We start from the raw sequence: 19,127 nt of genomic DNA on the forward strand, positions 1-19,127 counted from the left end.
CTCTCCCGGTTGTCCTTTTGTACGTAGCTGATATCGATTTGACAGTGTTTGTTTTCCCACGGCCTCAACCTCTGCAGAAACTTCCAGGAGGACGGCTCCCTTTTTGGGGCCAACTGGTTACCCTTTAGTATGTAAGCCGCGCGCAGGCTGGAGGGGGGCGGGGGGAGGGGGCGTCCAGAACTTACTTTTTTTTTTTTTTTTTTAATTATTAATCCCTTTCTGCTGTGGTTTCTGTTGACCGTTTTTTAATTTTTTTGTTTTTTTAAACTTTTACTTTTTACCTCTTGTGTATATGTAGGGAATTTATAGGGAAATATGTACTTTATGGAATAAATTTTAAGAAAACTAAAATATATTTTATTTTAAATAAAGTAATGGACCTTTAATCTTACACAGCTAAATTACTGATTATATATTTGCTGAGCTGACCTAAGAGTTCAGAAAATTGTATCAAGAGTTTTATTTTTTGACTTCAAAGCCTTCTTAATAAAGTCTTTTTACTACACGTGAGCCCTTGGCCTGGTGTGGGGTTGGTGGGCATGGGGGAGGGGTGGGGGTGGAGGGCTCAGATCCAGCCCCTCCCCCCCTAGTCTTCCAGATACAAGAGTTAGGGTTCAGGATACCCCAGTTCCAGGCTTTTCCACAAGCCAGGTGCTGTCGGCATCGCGGCTACACCGAAAGGTGGTCCAGCCAGGTCCCCTTTTCCTGAGGCTCAGGACCTGACATCCCAGGGGACAACCAGCCATGGGGATGGCTATGACCCATGTGGAGGGGATGGTGCCAGGTGGTCGCTTCCTAGGGCATCGGCCCGCCTCCGTGGTGTGTGTGGGACCCCCATCTCCAGTAGGATGGGGTCCACCTGACATTGTACACACGGGGAAACTGAGGTCTGCAAACCTTCCTCCCAGGATGACTCCTCTAACACCTCCCAGTCCCCTAAGGACATCTGAGTGATGAGCCACAGGTGTCCCCCTGTCACCTAGTTGAGAGCAGAGGACCATGGCCCATGGAGCTGCTGAACACATTTCTTCAGGATTGGGATTGGCCTGGAGTCGAGGACTGGGGGACCATGGGTTGGACCGTGGTCAGCTGGCAGTTGCCACAAAAGTTCCAAAGGCGGGGAAGGAAGCGCTGGAGTGTGTGGAGGATGGGGTGTGGTGACAGGGAGGGGCCCAGGACTGCTCCAGGGACAAACCCAGGGGCCAGGTGACCACAGGCTGCTGGCTTGAGGAATGGGCAATGAGGGGTCTGGGGGCACAGCCCGCTAGGAAAGCCAGGAAGGCATAGCAGAGCAGCCTGGAGGGCTTCCAGGAGGAGGCCAGGGACTTGGGACGACAGGAGCGTCTGATGGGGCAACAGGGATGGAGAGGAAGTAGCCAGAGGTGGACAGGGCGCCCCACGAGCGAGTGACGGCCACATCAGATCCTCCAACTGGAGTAGTAGCCCCAGGCTGCAGGGCCACAGGTGGATCTCAGGAAGGGCCACATACACGCAGGGTTCCAGCCCAGCCCTGCTGGAATTTCCCTATCTGTAAAGTGGCCATACACCTGAGACTTCCCTGGCGGCCCCGTGGTTGCGACTCCATGCTTCCACTGCAGGCGGACGGGTTTGATCCCTGGTCGGGGAACTAAGATCCCACATGCCGCACAGTGTGGCTCAAAAACAAAAAGAAAAATGGGGATACACCTAGGTACAAGCAACCAGCTCTGTTGAGGCTCAGGGGGTGGAGTGCATTGATTCGTGGCCCCCAAAAGATACACCCCTGGAACCTGTGGATGGGAGCTTACAAAAGGGTATTTGCAGGGACTTCCCTGGTGGTGCAATGGTTAAGAATCCGCCTGCCAATGCAGGGGACACGGGTTCGAGCCCTGGTCTGGGAAGATCCCACATGCTGCGGAGCAACTAAGCCCGTGCACCACAACTACTGAGCCTGTGCTCTAGAGCCTGTGAGCCACAACTACTGAGCCCACGTGCCACAGCTACTGAAGCCCGTGTGCCTAGAGCCCGTGCTCTGCAGCAAGAGAAGCTACTGCAATGAGAAGCCCACTCACCGCAACGAAGAGCAGCTCCCACTTGCCGCAACTAGAGAAAGCCCGCATGCAGCAATGAAGACCCAACACAGCCAAAAATAAATAAATAAATTTTTTTAAAAAGGGTCTTTGCAGATATAATTAAGAATCTTGAGATGAAATCATCCTGAATTAGGGTGGCCCTAAATCTAATGTCCTTATAAGAGACAGAGGAGGAGACTCAGACACAGTGGGTGAAGCTGTGTGAAGACGGAGGCAGAGGCTGAGGTGATCCAGCCTCAAGCCCAGGGATGCCTGAGGCCCCCACAAGCTGGAAGAGGCGGGAAGAATCCCTCCCCACCCCACCCCCGCCTGCCCTGCAGCCTTCAGAGGGATCGCGACCCTGCCACACCTTGGTCTCCGACTTCTGGTCTCCAGAATGTGGAGAACAAAAACCTGTTACTTTGTGGTAATTTGTTACAGTGCTTCGGGAAGCCAGTATGGGTGTGTGGGAGGGTGATGCTTAACCCGGGGCCGGCCCACACTTCAGCAGCGGAGCAGTTGTGGCGCCAGTGGCCCCAGCTGACCTGGAACGAAGTCAGGCCATAGAGGGTTATGGAGGCAGCAGGGACTTGGGGCATGGAGACCACCCCCCTGCAGTTTGGCCCCAAGAGCAAGAGGAAGAGCTGTGGCCGCCCCCCACCCCCGGCCAAGGGGTCTCTGGTGGTGGGCGTGCGTCCTCAGGAAGGAGGTGGGACCTGGAGCCTGAGCGAGGGTCCTGACGGGGTGGGCAGAAGGGGTGTTGGCCTGGTGTCTGTAAGGAATTGAGGGGCCTCTGGGGAGCTGCAGGGAGTGGGCTTGTCAGTTTGCTCCTGAAATAAGAGGAGAGAAGGGCCCCGAAGGGCCCAGGTGCCCAGGAGCTTGGCAGGGGATCATGGAGATTGGGTGGCTGAAGGACCCACCAAGGGAGGGTCAGGCCCAAGGCAGAAGCCCAAAGCCAGACCAGCCAAAGCCAGACCCCTGGAGGGGTTTCTGAAGACGCAATGGTTAACAGGGTGGTCCCCCAACCATGGGCAGGGCTGTCACCTATGCTGGTCTGAGGAAGTGTTGTCCCAGGACTTTCCAGAAACACCTGAGGAGTCTGCTTACTGCTGGGTACAGGGTTGTGAATATTGTAAGTGTGAGGCCAGAGACACTGCAACCCTCGGGGAGAGAGATGGCCAGGCCAGGGTGAATCCCTTACCTTGCCGTTTGAGGCCCTGGATGCAGCCCTGCCTGAGGGTCATGTGTCCCAACCTCTCAGTTATAGGCACCAATAAGCTCTTCTTTGTTTCAGCCACTGTGAGCTGGAATAACTGAAACTCACAACCACCCACAGGGACCACATTCTCAGGGAGCTGGAAAGCATTTCCGGGGGGTGGGTAGGAGGGGAAGCAAGTCAAGTGTCCTGGGCGCCCAGCTCCCTCATGCCGAGGACTGGCCAGTGTCCTGAGTGCAAGCTCTCGTCCCCCTTGGCAATTGGCGCTCTTGGTTCACAGGTCCAGCACATCAGGGTGACCCTGGTCCATTGTCTTGTCCCGGCATGACATGGGTCACCATCTCCCCAGCCTCCAACATCTCTGTCCTCACTGCCCAGCAGTTGAGCGAATGTTCCATATTTTAGAGTTTTGGTCATGGCAGAACCCCACTCTAGTAAGAATTTCTGTGTAGGTGAAAATCTGGCCTGTCTCTGCCACAAAGAGCAGTGGGCTCAGATCATGGTGTCCCCGTGCCAAAGCTCCTCAAATTCCCCCAAAGAGAGGCCGACGGCAGGCTGCAGAGTCAAGTTTACTTTAATGAAAAAAGAACAAATCCAAACACAAGTCTGGGTTGAACAGTCACGCCATGAGGCAAGGACCCCCACCTCCTATACCCCCTGCATGCTCCCCCAGCTGTCCCCAAGGACGTCCCCTCTGGGGAAGCAAGAGGGACAGAAATGGAGCTTGGGTCCTGGGCATCAACATGCAGAGGTCCACCTTGACCCTCAGGGAAGCTAGATGCTCTGAAGCATGTGAATCGCATGCTGAAGGTGCTGGCGGGCAGCCGGAGCACAGCCGTGGCTCCGCAGGACGCCCAGCGGGTAGGAGGTGCCAGGCTGGCCCTGTTCCCAGACCGTGAGCCGCTGCTCTTCACACCCACCACTCAGCACGAGTTGAGCCTGGTCTCCGCTGCAGCTGACCTACCAAGGCGGGAGGAACTGGGTCCGAGGGGAGAAGGGGCCCTGGCCCTCGGAGGACAAGTGGATAGGAGACTGAGGTCCCCCTGATCTGAGTCTCAGTGGCTGCCCCACCCATAGGAACTCAGGGTCAGGTGCCCAGGGCTCTACCACACAGACAGGGAAACTGAGGCTCAGATGGGACTCCCCCGCCCAGAGCCACCCAGTGAGACCTCCTACTCTTAAGCCTGTGCCCTGGGGAACAGCAGGTCCTCATGGGTACCAGCTTCCACAGCTGCTGGGCAGGACCATTTGAAGACAATCCTCTGAGACCCGGCCCAGGCCAGGGTACTCTGGTCTGAACAGAGAGGGGATTTTTACTATAAAATAAAAGCATACTAATTTTTTAAAATAATAAGTATTGTATACTAGTGCATTTGAAATCTGTTTTAGGAGTGGCTATGATGTCCCAGGGATTGCCAGGACTGCGCAGGAAAACCTAAAAATGATTCTGCAACAAAATGACATTTCGACAGCTGCTACAGGTAACCATACAGGAGGATGACCCTAAGGGACATTTTGCTGTCATTCAGACACATTTTATTTCCGATTTTCCTGGGGCTCCCCCTAGAAGCGTGCAATGTAACAGCCCTGTTGGGGGGGGACCCTCACGCACCTGCACCGTCCCATCACTGAACAGCAGGAGCACGGCCCGCTCGGACACCAGGAAGCGCAGCAGGCAGAGGCTGGGGGCTGCCGGCCAGGGGGCTGTGGACAGGCCCCCCTCCTGTGGACAGACCCAGCCACGGGGCCTCAGGGCCGAGGGCTCCCACCACCTGGCACACCCCCCAGCCCCACCCAGCCCTCACCTCTCGCAGCCGCCGCTGCATGTATCGGGCAAAGAGCCGAAGGACGGCCAGCTTGGCGCCCAGCAGGCTGGGCACATCCCTCAGGGCGAACGTCTCCAGCTTTCCCCGGTCGGGCATGTAGATGACTTGGCTGATGGGGGTGGGGGGTTGCACAGGGCGGTGCCAACTGTCAGGACTCTGTCCTGGGAGCCTCACACCCGAGGACACCTTCTCACGCAGCCGTGTCTCTTGGACCATGATGTGAAACCAGCTCTGCACGGACCAGCCCTCTCTGTCCATCCAGCCCCGGCCCCTCCCCTGAACTCCAGATCCCTGGAGCCACAGACTCGGCCTGTCCACGCTGAGATCCTGATGGGCCGCCACACCTACTGAGCCTGCGCTCTAGAGCCCGCGAACCACAACTACTGAGGCTGTGCGCCACAGCTACTGAAGCCCACCTGCCTAGAGCCCGTGTTCCGCAACAAGAGAAGCCACCACGAGAAGCCCATGCACCACAACGAAGAGTAGCCCCCGCTCGCAGCAAGTAGAGAAAGCCCATGCGCAGCAACGAAGGCCCAATGCAGCCAAAAATAAATAAATTAATTAAAAAAAAAAAAGTGTGAGTCTGACCCCTCTTTCCCACCCCAACCCCAACAGTGGCCTGTGAGGCTCTGTGACTTCATGTCCTCCCCCTCTCCCTGCCGTTCTTCAAACCCACCCTGCTCAGTCCCATCTCAGGGACTTTGCACATGCTGTTCCCTAGGCCTCAGATGCTGTTCCTGACGGACTCTTTCTCATCATTCCTGTCTCGCCTGAGCGTCACTTCTTCAGAAAGCCCCTCCTTCCACAACCACTCTGTTGAGACTCATCTTCACTTCCCCAATGTCACCTCACCCGCTTCATTTCCTTCAGAAAACTGCCACCTGAAATCAACTTAGTAATTCATTTGTTTAGCATTGTTCTCCCCCACCAGGCAGTAAGCATCTGTAGGTGTGCACAGTAGATGTTTAATATATCTGTGAGGAGTGAATGAAGAAAGGCAGGGAGGAGGGCCTGGCCTCCCAGGGGGATAGGAACTCCACAACTTACCCCCCTGCGGGACGCAGGGCCATGTGGGTGCCATCCCGAAGTAGGACACCACTGCCCCCATCTGACAATTGGTAGCCAAAGCCGTACTTGCTGGAATAATCCACCCACTTGGGGGCCCAGAGGATGGGCCGCTGCTCTCCTGGCGGGTCCTGCATGGCTGGCACAGGATGAAATGAAGTGAGCAGGGGTCCTGGAAGGGGCAGGCAGAAGGACGGCAGAGGCACAGGAGATGGAGAGTAAAGTCCAAGGAATAGAAAACCAACTCTTGGGACTTCCCTGGCGATCCAGTGGGTAAGACTCCGTGCTTCCACTGCAGGGGGCACGGGTTCAATCCGTGGTTGGGGAACTAAGATCTCACACGCGGCCAAAAAAAACAACAACAACCACCAACTCTTGCCTTGAGGTGGGAGGACTGGGGGACCCTGGGATCACAGCTGCCTCTGGAAATGAGTAAATCTGAAATGCTTGTAAGGTCCAAAATACTGTAGGGCTTTGCTTTATTTCATTAAACATTTTTTGTATTAAAAAATAAAAATTGCTCAAGGCCATGTGGGATCCTAGATTGGATTGCAGAAGAGAAAAAGGGCAATAATGGGAACCCTGGGAAAATCCAGTGGCCCAGGAAGCTGGGCCTCAGGAGAAGCTGGAACTCTGTAACACAATCTGCAGCCATTTGTGCTGCTCCTACCTGGGGCGCCAGAGTCCAGGCAAAGCTGCAGGTTCCTGATGGCTGCCTCTACCTCCTGCCTTGGGCTCACCTGGGGCCCTGGGGAGACAGATCTCTGTGGGGGACAGACAGGCCAGGGCCCCTCCAACCAGCCCCGCACCAAACTCCCACATCTGGGAAAGTCTTATTTTCACCCCAGAAGGATTCCAGACATCATCGTCATTTTACAGGTGGGAAAATTGAGGCCGCGAGAGGGGACGTGATCCTGGCAAGGCAGGATCTTTGCCCCCAACTTCTCGACCCTCACTCCTGCCCACAGCTTCCACCTACGATGGAGAGTCTGCTCACCCGCCGGGTCACTCCCGAGGGTCCCCTGGCTGAGCAGGTGGACGGGGCGCTCGGGGCACGGAGCCCCTCCCTCTGACAGGGAGGCCTGGGGAGGGAGCAGCAGGGGTTGGGGGCTCTGGCCTCCCCCCCTGAAGACCCCCTGGCTTCTCCCTCTGCCCAGCCTCCCTGTGAGGATGCCCTCCACATTCCCCACCACGCCCCCCTCCCCACGCCCTCACCTCACTACCGCACTCCATGGAGTCAGGGTCAGGGCCGTCTTCTCCTGGACCTGAGGCCTCCTTAGGAGGGAAGGAGCCTGCAGGAGGCACGAGGATTGGAGGGGGGGCAGAGCCTGACCCCATGCAGGGCGGGACCTCTGCCACCGACATCCGCCTCTGGCGTGGCGGTGACATTTCAGAACAGGTAGGGAGGAGGACAGGTGTGTGAGATGCAGGGCGGTACTCACAAGGCCTCCGGCTCTGGGGCAGCAGCAGCCGGCCCACCTTCTGGAAGAGCCTGCCCAGAGGCTGGGGGATGGAGAAGATGGGCAGGCTGTGGCAGGAGTGGGGCGGCAGCCGGTCCGGGGTGAAGCCCTTCGGAGCAGAGAGCTGGGCGTCAGCACACAGCTCCTGGGTACCTGGGCTAGCTGGGGGTCCTGACCCACACCTGGGTCTGCTGAGATGCCCCAGAGGAGGCATCAACCCGCTGACACCCCACACCTGCGTGAAAAAGTCATCCTGCAGCAGGTGGTCCAGGCTGGGCCGCTCAGCCGGGTTGGGTGCCAGCAGGCGGGCGATGAGGCGGCGTGCATTGGGGGACAGATGTGCAGGCTCGGGGTAGCGGCCGTCTCGGATGTTCTGGTACATCTCCGACAAGGGTGCCGCCACGAAGGGAGGGGCGCCAGTCAGCACCATGTACCTGGGCCGGGTCGGGGGCAGGAACCTGGGTGCCTGTTTGTGTCTGTCCTGGGCATCCAGGGTTGGCTCACACCTACCTGTGCACACCTGGCCACACCTTCCCACACTTCCTGACTCCGTACCCAACGTCACATCCACTTTCTCATAGCTGCCCTACATCTGCTCCCACCTGGCCATTCCTGTCTGCTCAGGAGACACCAGCATCTGTCTGTACACCTGCCTGCTCCTGGGTTATACCTGGACACACCTGCATATACCTTTCCAGTTTTAGTTTATGCATGCTCACACCTGTTCAACTCTTGCATATGCCTCATACCTGTACATATGCCCTCATCTGCCTGTGTATCTGCCACCTGCACACACCTGTCCACACCTCTGTACACACTCAAAGCTATCATCCCGCCATATGCCCCATTCATACCTGCACGCTCAGGTGATGGCAGGTGTGTGCTCCCACCTGCCCCCCAGCTGCACACACTGGTCCTGTGTTTGCTCATACCTGCCTGTGCCCCCACTCAACCTCCCCTGTACATACATGCCTACACCTGTCCTTACCTGCTGGTGCCCGCTCCCACCTGCCCACACCTGGCCCCAGCTGGGCAGTCTTGCCCCCCTTCCCCAGGCCTGGGGCTTCTGGGGCAACTCACATGACGCAGCCCAGAGCCCAGATGTCCGACTGGCAGGAGTGCCCGTTTCTGGACACGACCTCCGGGGCCAGGAAGTTTGGGGTCCCACAGAGCACTCTGGGGGGCATAACGGGGGCTCAGGAAGGCTGGGGCCAGAGCCGGCCCACCCTCACCCACCCAGAGAGCCCGCTCAGAGCCTCCCGGTCACCTGTGGCAGCGGCCTCCTGGGCCCACCCTGGTGGCCAGCCCCAGGTCTCCGATCTTCACCTCCATGTTCTTGTTCAGAAAGAAGTTACCTGCCCGGGGCGGGGGGCGGGGGGAAGGTGGGGATGGGAGGGGGAGGAGCATGGCGTGGGGGTGAAATCCCCGCCCCCGCCCCGCCTCAGCCCCGCCCCCGCGGCCCCTTCCCCTCCCTCACTGAGCTTCAGGTCCCGGTGGACGATGCGCCTCTGGTGCAGGTAGCGCAGGCCGCTGACCAGGCCCCGCAGGTAGTAACGCACCTCAGGCTCTGTCAGCGTCTGCCGCGCCTCCAGCACGTGGGCCAGTGACTGCAGGAGACCGGCAGGTTCAGCGCCAGCGCCGAGGAGACACAGGTGAGCTCAGGTTAGGCGGTACAGTGAGTTCCAGGGACCCAAGAAGGCAAAGGTAAATTCAGCTGGGCCCAGGTGGCTGTGGCTGATTGTGGGACAGGCAGAGATGAGCTCTGAGCCCCAGGAGGAACATAGGCGTTCACATGGGCCGAGGGGGCCACAGTGAGCTTTTCGGCAAGAGATGAACCCAAGGTGGGTACATTCTGGGCAAAGGAGAGCTCAGGTGTATTTAAGTGGGCTCAAGGAGTTCAAGGGGTCTATGAAGGTGCAACTAAGTCCAAGTGGGTTCAGGAACACGCATTCCTGCCTGTCGGACATCTGGGCTCTGGGCTGCACCATGTGAGTGGCCCCAAGGGCCCCGGACCTGGGGAAGGGGGGCAGGACTGCCCAGGTGAGGCCAGGTGTGGGCAGGTGGGGCCTGGCTGAGTGCAGGAGGGGCACAGGCGGGCATAGGTGTGCCGAGGTGAGTCAAGAGAGCCTCTGGGTGGGCAGGTGGGCACAAGAGCATTAAAGGTGAGCACAGGTGGGCCTAGTGTGGTCACAGGTAGAAACAGGTAAGGAGAGACAGACATGGGGGGGACACAGATGAGCACAGCGGACTGGGGGCGGGGAGGGGCATGGCTCCCTCTAGGCCCCGCCCCCTGGGCACCTGGCGGCTGCAGTATTCCAACACCATGTACACGTGGTCACGGTCAGCAAAGTGTCCGTGGAAGGCCACGATGTTGCGATGTCGCAGGCGGCTGTGCAGGGCGATCTCGCGCTCCACCTGCAGGCGGGGTCCCACGTGTACACACCCGGCAGGTGCCCAAACCCGAGGTACCCATGCCCCCACGGGCGTGCTCCCCACCCCCAGGGCAGGGACGTCTCTGCGGACCCGATTTGGTCACAGGGCTCCTGGGCACTGATGCGCAGAGCGTACCTTGTCTCCGGGGCACAGCCGTCCAGCCCCGCCACCACCATGAGGCACCACTTTGAGCGCAAACACGGAGCTGGTGGACATGTCGGTCAGCTTGTAGCAGCGGCTGAAGGCGCCCTGCGGGGCAGGCGATTCACGAGCTCAGGGCACACAGGTGCGGGGACAGATGGCCAGGCCTCTTCACACACAGACACACGCACACACACACACCCCTGAGACGCATGGATGCATAGCTCACATCCTCATACCTGGATACCCAAGGCAACACAACACACAGAAGTACACGAAGGCACAGGGACACATACACTCAGACACACAGACACATCCACACCTGGATATATAGAGCCCACGGACCCTAATACAGTACCCGGACACACGGTACAACGCCCGAACACAGAAAGCAGAGACCTATGACACATTCAGACACACACGCACAGGGACAGCATAACAGAGTCTGGGTCCGCACCAAGGCTCCAAGTCGCAGAACACTCGGGCGCACACCCACACCCTAGACACACAACCCACAACACAACACAACGTGCCCAACACCGGTTCCCGCCACACGATGCACGCAGAGCAGCGGGTACATCGCAAACCCGGGCGTCCACCCACGCCAGCCCCAAACTCGCGTGGACACGCGACACACGCAGAGACAAAAGCCGGGGCGCACGCTGGCTCGTTTGCGGTAGCGATCGCGCGAACGCGCCCCGCCCCGCCGGGACCCCTGCCCGGCCCGGCCCCCTCGCCAGCGGACTGGGGGTGCCGGGATCCCCACCTTGCCGATCAGCTTCCCGCGCCTGTACACGCGCCCCGAGCTCGGGTCGCGCAGGAAGACGGAGACCAGCGGGCGGCAACTGCGCCGCCGCCGCCGCCGCCGCGGCTCGGGCTCCATCCCTCCAGGGAGCCTGACGGGCGGGCGCACTGGCGCAGCCTCGGCCGGGACCACCGCTCGCAGCGCTGCTCTGGGGGCCGCGCGCTGCCTGGACGCGTCTTATTGGCCGAGGGGGGAGGGGTGGAGTCCAGACGCTCGGGGCGGCCAGCGCGGGAGGGGGCGGGCGCGTGGGGGCGCTTGGGCGTGCGGGGACGCGGGGCTGGCGGGAGTTCCAGGGACCAGAGCGGCGCTGGCACCCGGCACACCAGCCCAGCGCCAGTCCCGCGCGCGCTCAGCTCGCTTGCTCCTCCAATCCTGCGCCTCCCGCCAAGCTGTGAACTGTCAACACGCCCATTTCTCAGAGCAGGAGACTGAGGTCAGAGGGATTGTCTCATTCTCTGGAGGCCTCGAGGGGAAGGGTGGGGGGAGGGAGGGCTTGGCAGGGCTCTCCCCAGAGTACGCTTGAGGTCTGAGTCTAGTCGTCCTGAATACGTGTGACTGTGGGTCCTCCTGGCAGGTGGGTCCCCGGGCCCCATATGACAATGCACGAGGCTTGATCATCTTGGCACTAGGGACCCACAGCAGGATTCAAGGAGGTGGGGAGGGGAGTGAAGCCCAGAGGGGCACTGCTGGGGGTTGGAGGCTGGCGTATATGATGGACACTCAGTGGTGAGAAGGAGCAGGATATGGGTACTGATGGACAGACACTGGGGGTTGTGACTCCTGGCTTGGGCAGCCAAAGAGAGGCAGGGGGATGGAAAACAAGTGGGCAGGCTTGGGCCCCCCGGGAACCATGGGAGCATCTCTGAGCTGTTCCCCAGACTCAGTTCCCAGCTCTTTCCTTGTATTGTCTCAAGTCACCCTTTCACCGATTCTGAGATGCAGGAACTGGCCTTGTCCCCATTTTACAGATGAACACACTGAGGCCCAGGGAGGTTAAGTCGTTTACCCAAGCCAGGAAGGGACAGTGATGGATGTGAATCCAGACAGCTGCCTCTGGATGCCTCGGTATTAATCCCCAAAAGTTACATAACACAATGAATGGGGAGGGGTTAGCAGGGCTCCGTGGGGCTGGAATCAGGCCTTGGAATTTTCCAGAGACCAGATTTCGGAGTTCGGCCCAGCCAAGCCACCAGGGATAGGAACCACCTTCTGCGTTGTCACATGTCTGCCTGGCATGTCAAATGGGGGCACCCAGGGCATGGGGGACTCTGCGGGGGCCCCTGTGCATTGGATGGAGCCATCCTCTGGTACCTTTGCGGGGGGCCGGCCTCAGCTCCAGGGCCAAGGATTCCAGGCCAGTGCAGGGGGCCAGCTGGCTGCGGCCGGGGGAGCCCGAGTCCTCTGCTAATGAGAACCAGGTGCCGTGTGACAGAAGGAGGCAGCTGGGGGCCCCGGGGGTCTGAGCTGTCACATTACTGTCGCCCTGGAATCCGCATTGGCAGGCAGGAATCCAGGTCCTTCTCAGTGGCACGCTTCTGCTGCCTGCTAATGCAGATATTTGTTCAGCACTTGTGCCCAAGACAGACCCACCCGGCCCTCAGGAAACGGTGGAGAGGCGATCACCCGGAATTAACCAAAGCCGGGGGTCTGGGCGGGTTCTGGAGGCCAACGTCAGAAAGCCAGACCCCTTCCAGGAAGTGGCTTATCCCAGAGGTCGGTGCTCTTCTTAGCCCCATGTTATAGATGAGGAAACTGAGGCTCAGGAAGGGACATGCAAGCCAGAGTCACCAGACTGTGGCCGAACCTGGCCTGCAGTGCAGGTTGGTGCGTCTGGACCCCCTGCCCCCCCCAATACTGCCCCCCAGGCCTCTCCTCCGGGGGCTACAGGAGCATAGGAAGAGCCCTCACGCTGCAGTAGGCAGCTGAGCCCACTGGACCCCCAGAAGCCTCCTGGGGGAAAGAAATCCAAAGCTCCTGGCCCAGTGCCTCACAGCAGGGCTGTCAGCTGACACCCTCTGCAGACACCAGCTCTGCCCCCATCTCCCGGCAGCCCGCTGTTTTCCTGGCTGAACCTCCTCCACGGGGCTGGGGAGCCATCCCATTCCCAGCCTGCGCCCCCTCGAGCAGGGATGCCCTCCCCCAGCACTCTAAATGGAAAACTTTATAATAAAAGGAAAACCTTAGATGTTCATAGCAGCTTTATTCACAACAGCCAAAAGGTGGAAACAGTCCGGGTGTCCATCGACTGATGAGGGATAAACAAAACGTGCTCCACCCACACAGTGGAATATTATTCAGCCTTAAAAAGGAAGGAGGTTCTGACACTTGATACAATGTGGATGGACCTTGAGGACGTGATGCCCAGTGAAATAAGCCAGACACAGGAGGACACACTGTGTGTCATTCCACTCACAGAAGGTCCTAGAGGAGTGACATCCAGAGAGACAGGAAGTAGATGGTGGGGGCCAGGAGCTGGGGGAGGGGTGGGGAGTCAGTGTTTCATGGGGACAGAGTTTCAGTTTGGGAAGATGAGAAAGTTCTGGAGATGATGGTGGAGATGGTTGCCCAACAATGTGAATGTGCTTAATGCCACTGAGCTGTGCACTTAAAAATGGTGAAGATGGTGAATTTTGTGTGATTGTATATTTTGCCACAATCGGAAAGTGAAAACCATTTTAGCTTCCCTACCCCCCCAAAAACACAGGCTTAGGGAGCTAATACCCCCATTTTACAGATGAGCAAACTGAAGCCTAGTGTGTATAGCAAGCACAGGATCGCAGTTTTGCAAAGGAGAAGGCGTTGAGGGGGGAACTCAGTGGGGCTGCCTGACCCTCCCATGCCGACCCCTGCCAGGGCTCAGGAGGCCGGGGTGGTCATGGGCTGGAGCCCCAGCCTGGCCGCGCAGTCCCCTGAGCCCCCGTGCTCCAGGCCAGAGGCTTGATTTGTCTCCAGTCTGTTCTTTCCCTGACCTGAGATAACTCCCCAGACTCAGCAGATTTCCCAGGAGAAGTGCTGGGGAGCCTCGCTCAAAATACCTGCCGCAGGTGGAGGGGGTGTCTGCTGAGACAGCACCTGGGCGGGACCCTGGGAGGCCTCCCTCAGGAGGCTGGTGGGCGGGCTGGGTGCGGGGTCCGCGGTGGTGCAGCCCCCTCCTTCCAGAACTGGGACAGGGGCAGGCGGGCAGGCGTGACTCAGCCCGGCTCCTAGGTCCCTCTCTTGCCTCCTGCCTCCTGGACTTTGAAACGCAGTGGACTTCCTGCTGCCTGTCTGTACTCGGGAGCCCTCGGCCAGACCTTGCAGGTCCCCAGGGACGGGCCCCGTGAGCAGAGCGGGCGGGAGGCCACCTCATGACTGCAGTGCCCACTGCCTCAAGACTGGCCCAGCTGGGGCTGTGGGGACCTGGGTGCCACATTCCCTGAGCTTCCATCTTCCGGGAACAAACCTTGCCCTTGCCTCTCCCGCCTCTCAGCACCCACCGTCACTGGCTCCTTCTAGAAGCTCTGTCCCCTCGTGTCCTCTGGGACACCTCTTTGTAGGCTATTCTCCCACCTTTTTTTTTTTTCTTTTTTTGCAGTAAGCGGGCCTCTCACTGTCGTGGCCTCTCCCACTGCGGAGCACAGGCTCCGGACCCGCAGGCTCAGCGGCCATGGCGCACGGGCCCAGCCGCTCCGCGGCATGTGGGATCTTCCCGGACCGGGGCACGAACCCGTGTCCCCTGCATCGGCAGGCGGACTCTCAACCACTGCGCCACCAGGGAAGCCCCTCCCACCTTTCTTGTTACATCTTTTCGGTTCTCCTTTGAGGCTCCTCCTCCCGGTGCCCAGGACTCAGTTCAGAGCCCCCCGCATCCCCTTTGTCCACTCCCTCTCGCTGATGTGGTCCAGGCCAGCAGGAGACTGACGTGGGCGGCTTGTCTCTCCTCCCCTGTCTTAGTCCGGCCTCTGCCAAAAGCAGACCCTGAAGCAAGGGTTTAGTGCCGTGAGTTGATCTGAAGAGCAGGACTGAGGGGCCGGGGAGGATGGGAAGGGAGGACGAGGGGCGCATGGACCCCTGGTACCCGGCCCCCGTTGGCCGGGGCCTCCACCTTGGACATTAATTGTCTTGTACACCCAGCTTGGAATGGCTCCCATAGATGGTCCAACTGCAGCTCGGAGAGCGATGGAGTGAAATGTGGGACAGGAAGGTATGTGGGTGGGGAGCTCTGAGGGGCTTGATACCCCCCCAGAGCGGAGCAGAGCCTCGGCTCAACCACTCCAACTTCTCCCCTTTGGCCCGTGACACTAGGATACATGTCCACAGCCAAGGTGTGGGGTGGCAGACAGGGTCAGGGAGGGGAGGTCCAGAGTGCAGTTTTGGGGACATTGCCTTCAAGATGCCTAGCAGGGGAGCCCAAGGATGATCCAGAGGAGGAGATGGGACTGACGACACCACGTGGGGCCTCCCTGGCACAATACTCAGGACCAGCCAGGGCCCTGGGTCAGGAGCTTTAAGGACAGCTATGGCCAGGTCGGGGGCCACGATGTGTTTGGGCCCTCAGAGGCTCACAGAACCAGGGGCTGGCTGAGAGCTGGACTCAGGGGATGCTGTGGGGCTCAGGGACAGTCCAGCCTCTTCCTGACAGCAAGAAGCCTTCCAGAACCAAATCAGATCACATCCAAAGCCTGCTAGTGGGCCCCCATGGCCTTCCCACACACCCACTCGCTCACCCTGGCCCAGCCACCCTGGCCTCTCTGTTGGTCTGAGATCCCATACCAAGCTCATCCCAACCTCAGGGCCTTTGCACATGCCATTCTTGCTGCCCAAAGGGCTCCCCACCCCCCCAGTCTTCATCCAGGAGCTCCTTCTCATCTTCTGGGACCCAGGCAAGGGCCCCCACACCCTATGAGTCCCTCTGCGGTACCCTCACAACCTGCAATCATGCCATTTCCTTGCTAGTTCCCTGACTTCTCTCCTACAGGACTGGGGGCTCCATGGCAGAGACAGGTTGTGCATTTCCTTGCTATGTCCCATGTAGGTGCTGACCCACTCGCTGGTGGGCCTTGGGAAAGTCCAAACCCTCCCCCAGCTGCCTCAGACCCCGCCTGCTGGATCGGCATCCTCAGAGTCCTGAGTGGGTGCTGCCCCTCCGGGTGGACACTCTTCCCCCAGTGTCCTCAGTTGGATGCCTTCTCAACCTCTGTTTGGGGACATTGATTGACTCCGCTGCATGCAAAGTACTGGGTGCCATCAGAACCAGCCAGATTTCCACAGGAATAATCTGTATTTCATCTGCTTGGGTCTTTTGACCAATTATGAGAGAAGCAGCTCAATGTCATGTGGGCTCCTGGATGAGATCCTGGAGCAGAAAAAGGAAATTAGTTGGGGAAAAAAAAAAAAAAAACAGCAACTGGTGGAATCCAAATAACATTTGGAGTTTGGTCAGTAGTGATGGTAATTACTAATGTTATCAATTAGTAATCATAATATACCAACGTGAGTTCCTTAGATGTGACAAATAGTCATTGTTTCCTATGGCTGTTGTAACAAATTAACACAAACTTGGTGGCTTAAAAAAACATATATTTATCACCTCACATTCTGGAGGTCAGAAGTCCTAAAATCCAGGCGTGGGCAGGGCCGGTCCTTCTGGAGTCTCCAACGGAGCATCGGTTCCCGCCTTTTCCAGCTTCTAGAGGCGCCGCATCCCTGGCTCGTAGCCCCTCCTGCATCCTCACAGCCAGCAGTGCAGCATCTCCCATCTCTCTCTGCCTCTGACCCTCCCGCCTCCCTCTTATAAGGGCCCTGTGATGATGCTGAGGCCCCCGGGGAATCCAGGGACCTCCCCATCCCAGGGGCCTTAATCCCACCTGCAAAGTCCCCTCTGCCCCGTGAAGTGACACATCACAGGTCCCAGGACCAGGACATGGACATCCTGTGTGTGTGTGGGGGGGGTGACATTATACTACTGATGACAAAGGATAGACAGAAACTTGCTGTAATATCTTTGCAGCTTTCTGTAAATCTAAAATTATTCCAAAATAAAAATTCTCTTTAAAAAAGAGAATTAAGGGCCTCCCTGGTGGCGCAGTGGTTGAGAGTCCGCCTGCCGATGCAGGGGATACGGGTTCGTGCCCCGGTCTGGGAGGATCCCATATGCCGCGGAGCGGCTGGGCCCGTGAGCCATGGCCGCTGGGCCTGCGCATCCGGAGCCTGTGCTCCGCAACGGGAGAGGCCACAACAGTGAGAGGCCCGCATACCGCAAAAAAAAAAAAAAAAAAAAAAAAAAAAAAAGAGAATTAAAAGACTACAATAAATTAAAACCTAAAAGGCAGGGCCTCCCTGGTGGCGCAGTGGTTGAGAGTCCGCCTGCGGATGCAGGGGATACGGGTTCGTGCCCCGGTCTGGGAGGATCCCATATGCAGCGGAGCGGCTGGGCCCGTGAGCCATGGCCGCTGGGCCTGCGCGTCCGGAGCCTGTGCTCCGCAACGGGAGAGGCCACAACAGTGAGAGGCCCGCATACCGCAAAAATAAAAAAAAAAAAAAAAAAAAAAAAAAAAAAAAACCTAAAAGGCAATAACTCAAACTCACCCCAACCCCACCCCACCCCCCGCCGCCGAGATCATCGTGCTCGACCGTGAGGGTTTATTCCTGTCCACTTCCTGTCTGAGTTTATGCTAACATAGGTACTTTTCCTTCTATATAAATGGCATCAGATCATGCATAACTTTTCCTTCTCACCTAACACTTCTTGCCGTTTCTGAATAACCTTCCCATGCTCCCGGTCCCCACACTATGCGAGGCCCCTGCCCACTCTGGCCTCATGTTCACTGCTTTCCAGATACACAGGCCTCCTCACTGAGCTGGTCCTCACCCTGCTCCTCTGGCCCCCTGGCCTTTGCACGTGCTGTTCTGTCTGCCAGGAACACCCTCTCCCTCACACCCTCTTCCGTCCGGTTCCCCTTCATTCTCCAGGTCCTGCCTCAAGCATCTCGCCACTCAGGCAAGTCCCCCCAACACCCTGCCTCAAAAGGAGCTCAGGACACCCATTCGGATGTGACTGTGAAGCTATCCCAGGCCCTCCAAGTCTCACTGCGTGTGACTCTGCCCCTCTGCCCCCCAGCATCCCGACCCATGAGGTGGAGGTGAGGATTCCTCTCACGGGGGCAGCTGGGGGTGTCACATCAGATATGGAGGCCTCCAAGGTGGTGGTGTTATGTAGAGGTGAAATACTCCATCACAGGATTAGTGGCCTAAGAAACAGGACCTGTCGGGGGTGGGGTGAGGGTGATGAAAAAGATGCTGTTCCCTATTAGAGAGGACCTCCTGATAACAAGTCACAGAAACTCCAAATTGCTAAAGTGAAAAATAATGGATGGATGTCTTCAGGTGCAGCTTGATCCAGGGACTGAAACAACTGTCTCAGAGATCTCGCCCTTTCCGCTTCCTGCTTCTGTTGGCTTCTCCCTGGGGTGGAGAAAACTACCATCCCAGCTCACATGGGTGACCCTGGCCATGGTGGGTCCCCGATCCTGCTCTATTCATGCTCATGCCCAGGGACAGATGGGCAGCTCCAGAGACCCGGGTTCTGGGGTTGCAGGACCCCTCCCACCCCATCTACACAGGAGACTGGAGTATCCTGTGGACCACGTGCTCAGGCCTGAGGGATCGTGGGAGGCCATAGGGAGTTGGGGAGGGGGGCAGGGGGAGGCTCAAGGGTGTGAGACCACAGAGGGAGCCTAGGCTGACCCACATCCATCAGGACTCGTGTCCACTTGGCCTGATCCTGTCCGGGCCCAGCGTCAGGGATGCGGTCCAGGCCGGAGCTCAGCGTAGGGGGACCCTGCCGACCCCTGGGCCTGAGTTCAGACCAGGGCATGAGTTGGGGGGTGGTGAGATGCCACCGCACCTGGAGCCTCCAAACCTCACAACCACCCCTCCACCTGCAGCAGGTATTTCGAGCTGAGCTCTCCGCCTCCTCTGGGGATCTGCTGAATCCAGCTGAGCTACCTCCTGCATGGGGGTGGGAGGCTGGAGACCTGCAGGGGGACAAAGACTGGGGAGAGGGGGCATGGGTGGGTACAGGACTCCACACCTTCACCCCAGCCCCATCTGGCCATCCCATAAACGTTAGGGCCCCCATGCGGGGCACAG

General features: G+C 58.5%; 1 protein-coding gene across 1 annotated transcript; it reads right to left on the minus strand.

Annotated features, from left to right (window-relative positions):
- Positions 1-4,041: 4,041 nt before the first annotated feature.
- On the minus strand, positions 4,042-11,075 carry PLK5 (polo like kinase 5 (inactive); the record flags this gene model as incomplete). The annotated part of the gene is made up of 15 exons (XM_081231762.1): positions 4,042-4,227; positions 4,880-4,990; positions 5,073-5,202; positions 6,141-6,330; positions 6,829-6,906; positions 7,156-7,240; positions 7,374-7,450; positions 7,601-7,727; positions 7,854-8,052; positions 8,699-8,794; positions 8,886-8,973; positions 9,096-9,225; positions 9,917-10,033; positions 10,187-10,300; positions 10,959-11,075. The coding sequence occupies 15 exons, from the start codon at positions 11,073-11,075 to the stop codon at positions 4,042-4,044; spliced, it is 1,845 nt and encodes a 614-aa protein (XP_081087888.1).
- Between the last annotated feature and the right edge of the window lie 8,052 nt (positions 11,076-19,127).

The sequence above is a fragment of the Mesoplodon bidens genome, assembly GCF_964165515.1.
Source record: "Mesoplodon bidens genome assembly, chromosome: 4".
In the NCBI taxonomy this organism is placed as follows: Eukaryota; Metazoa; Chordata; class Mammalia; order Artiodactyla; family Ziphiidae; genus Mesoplodon; species Mesoplodon bidens.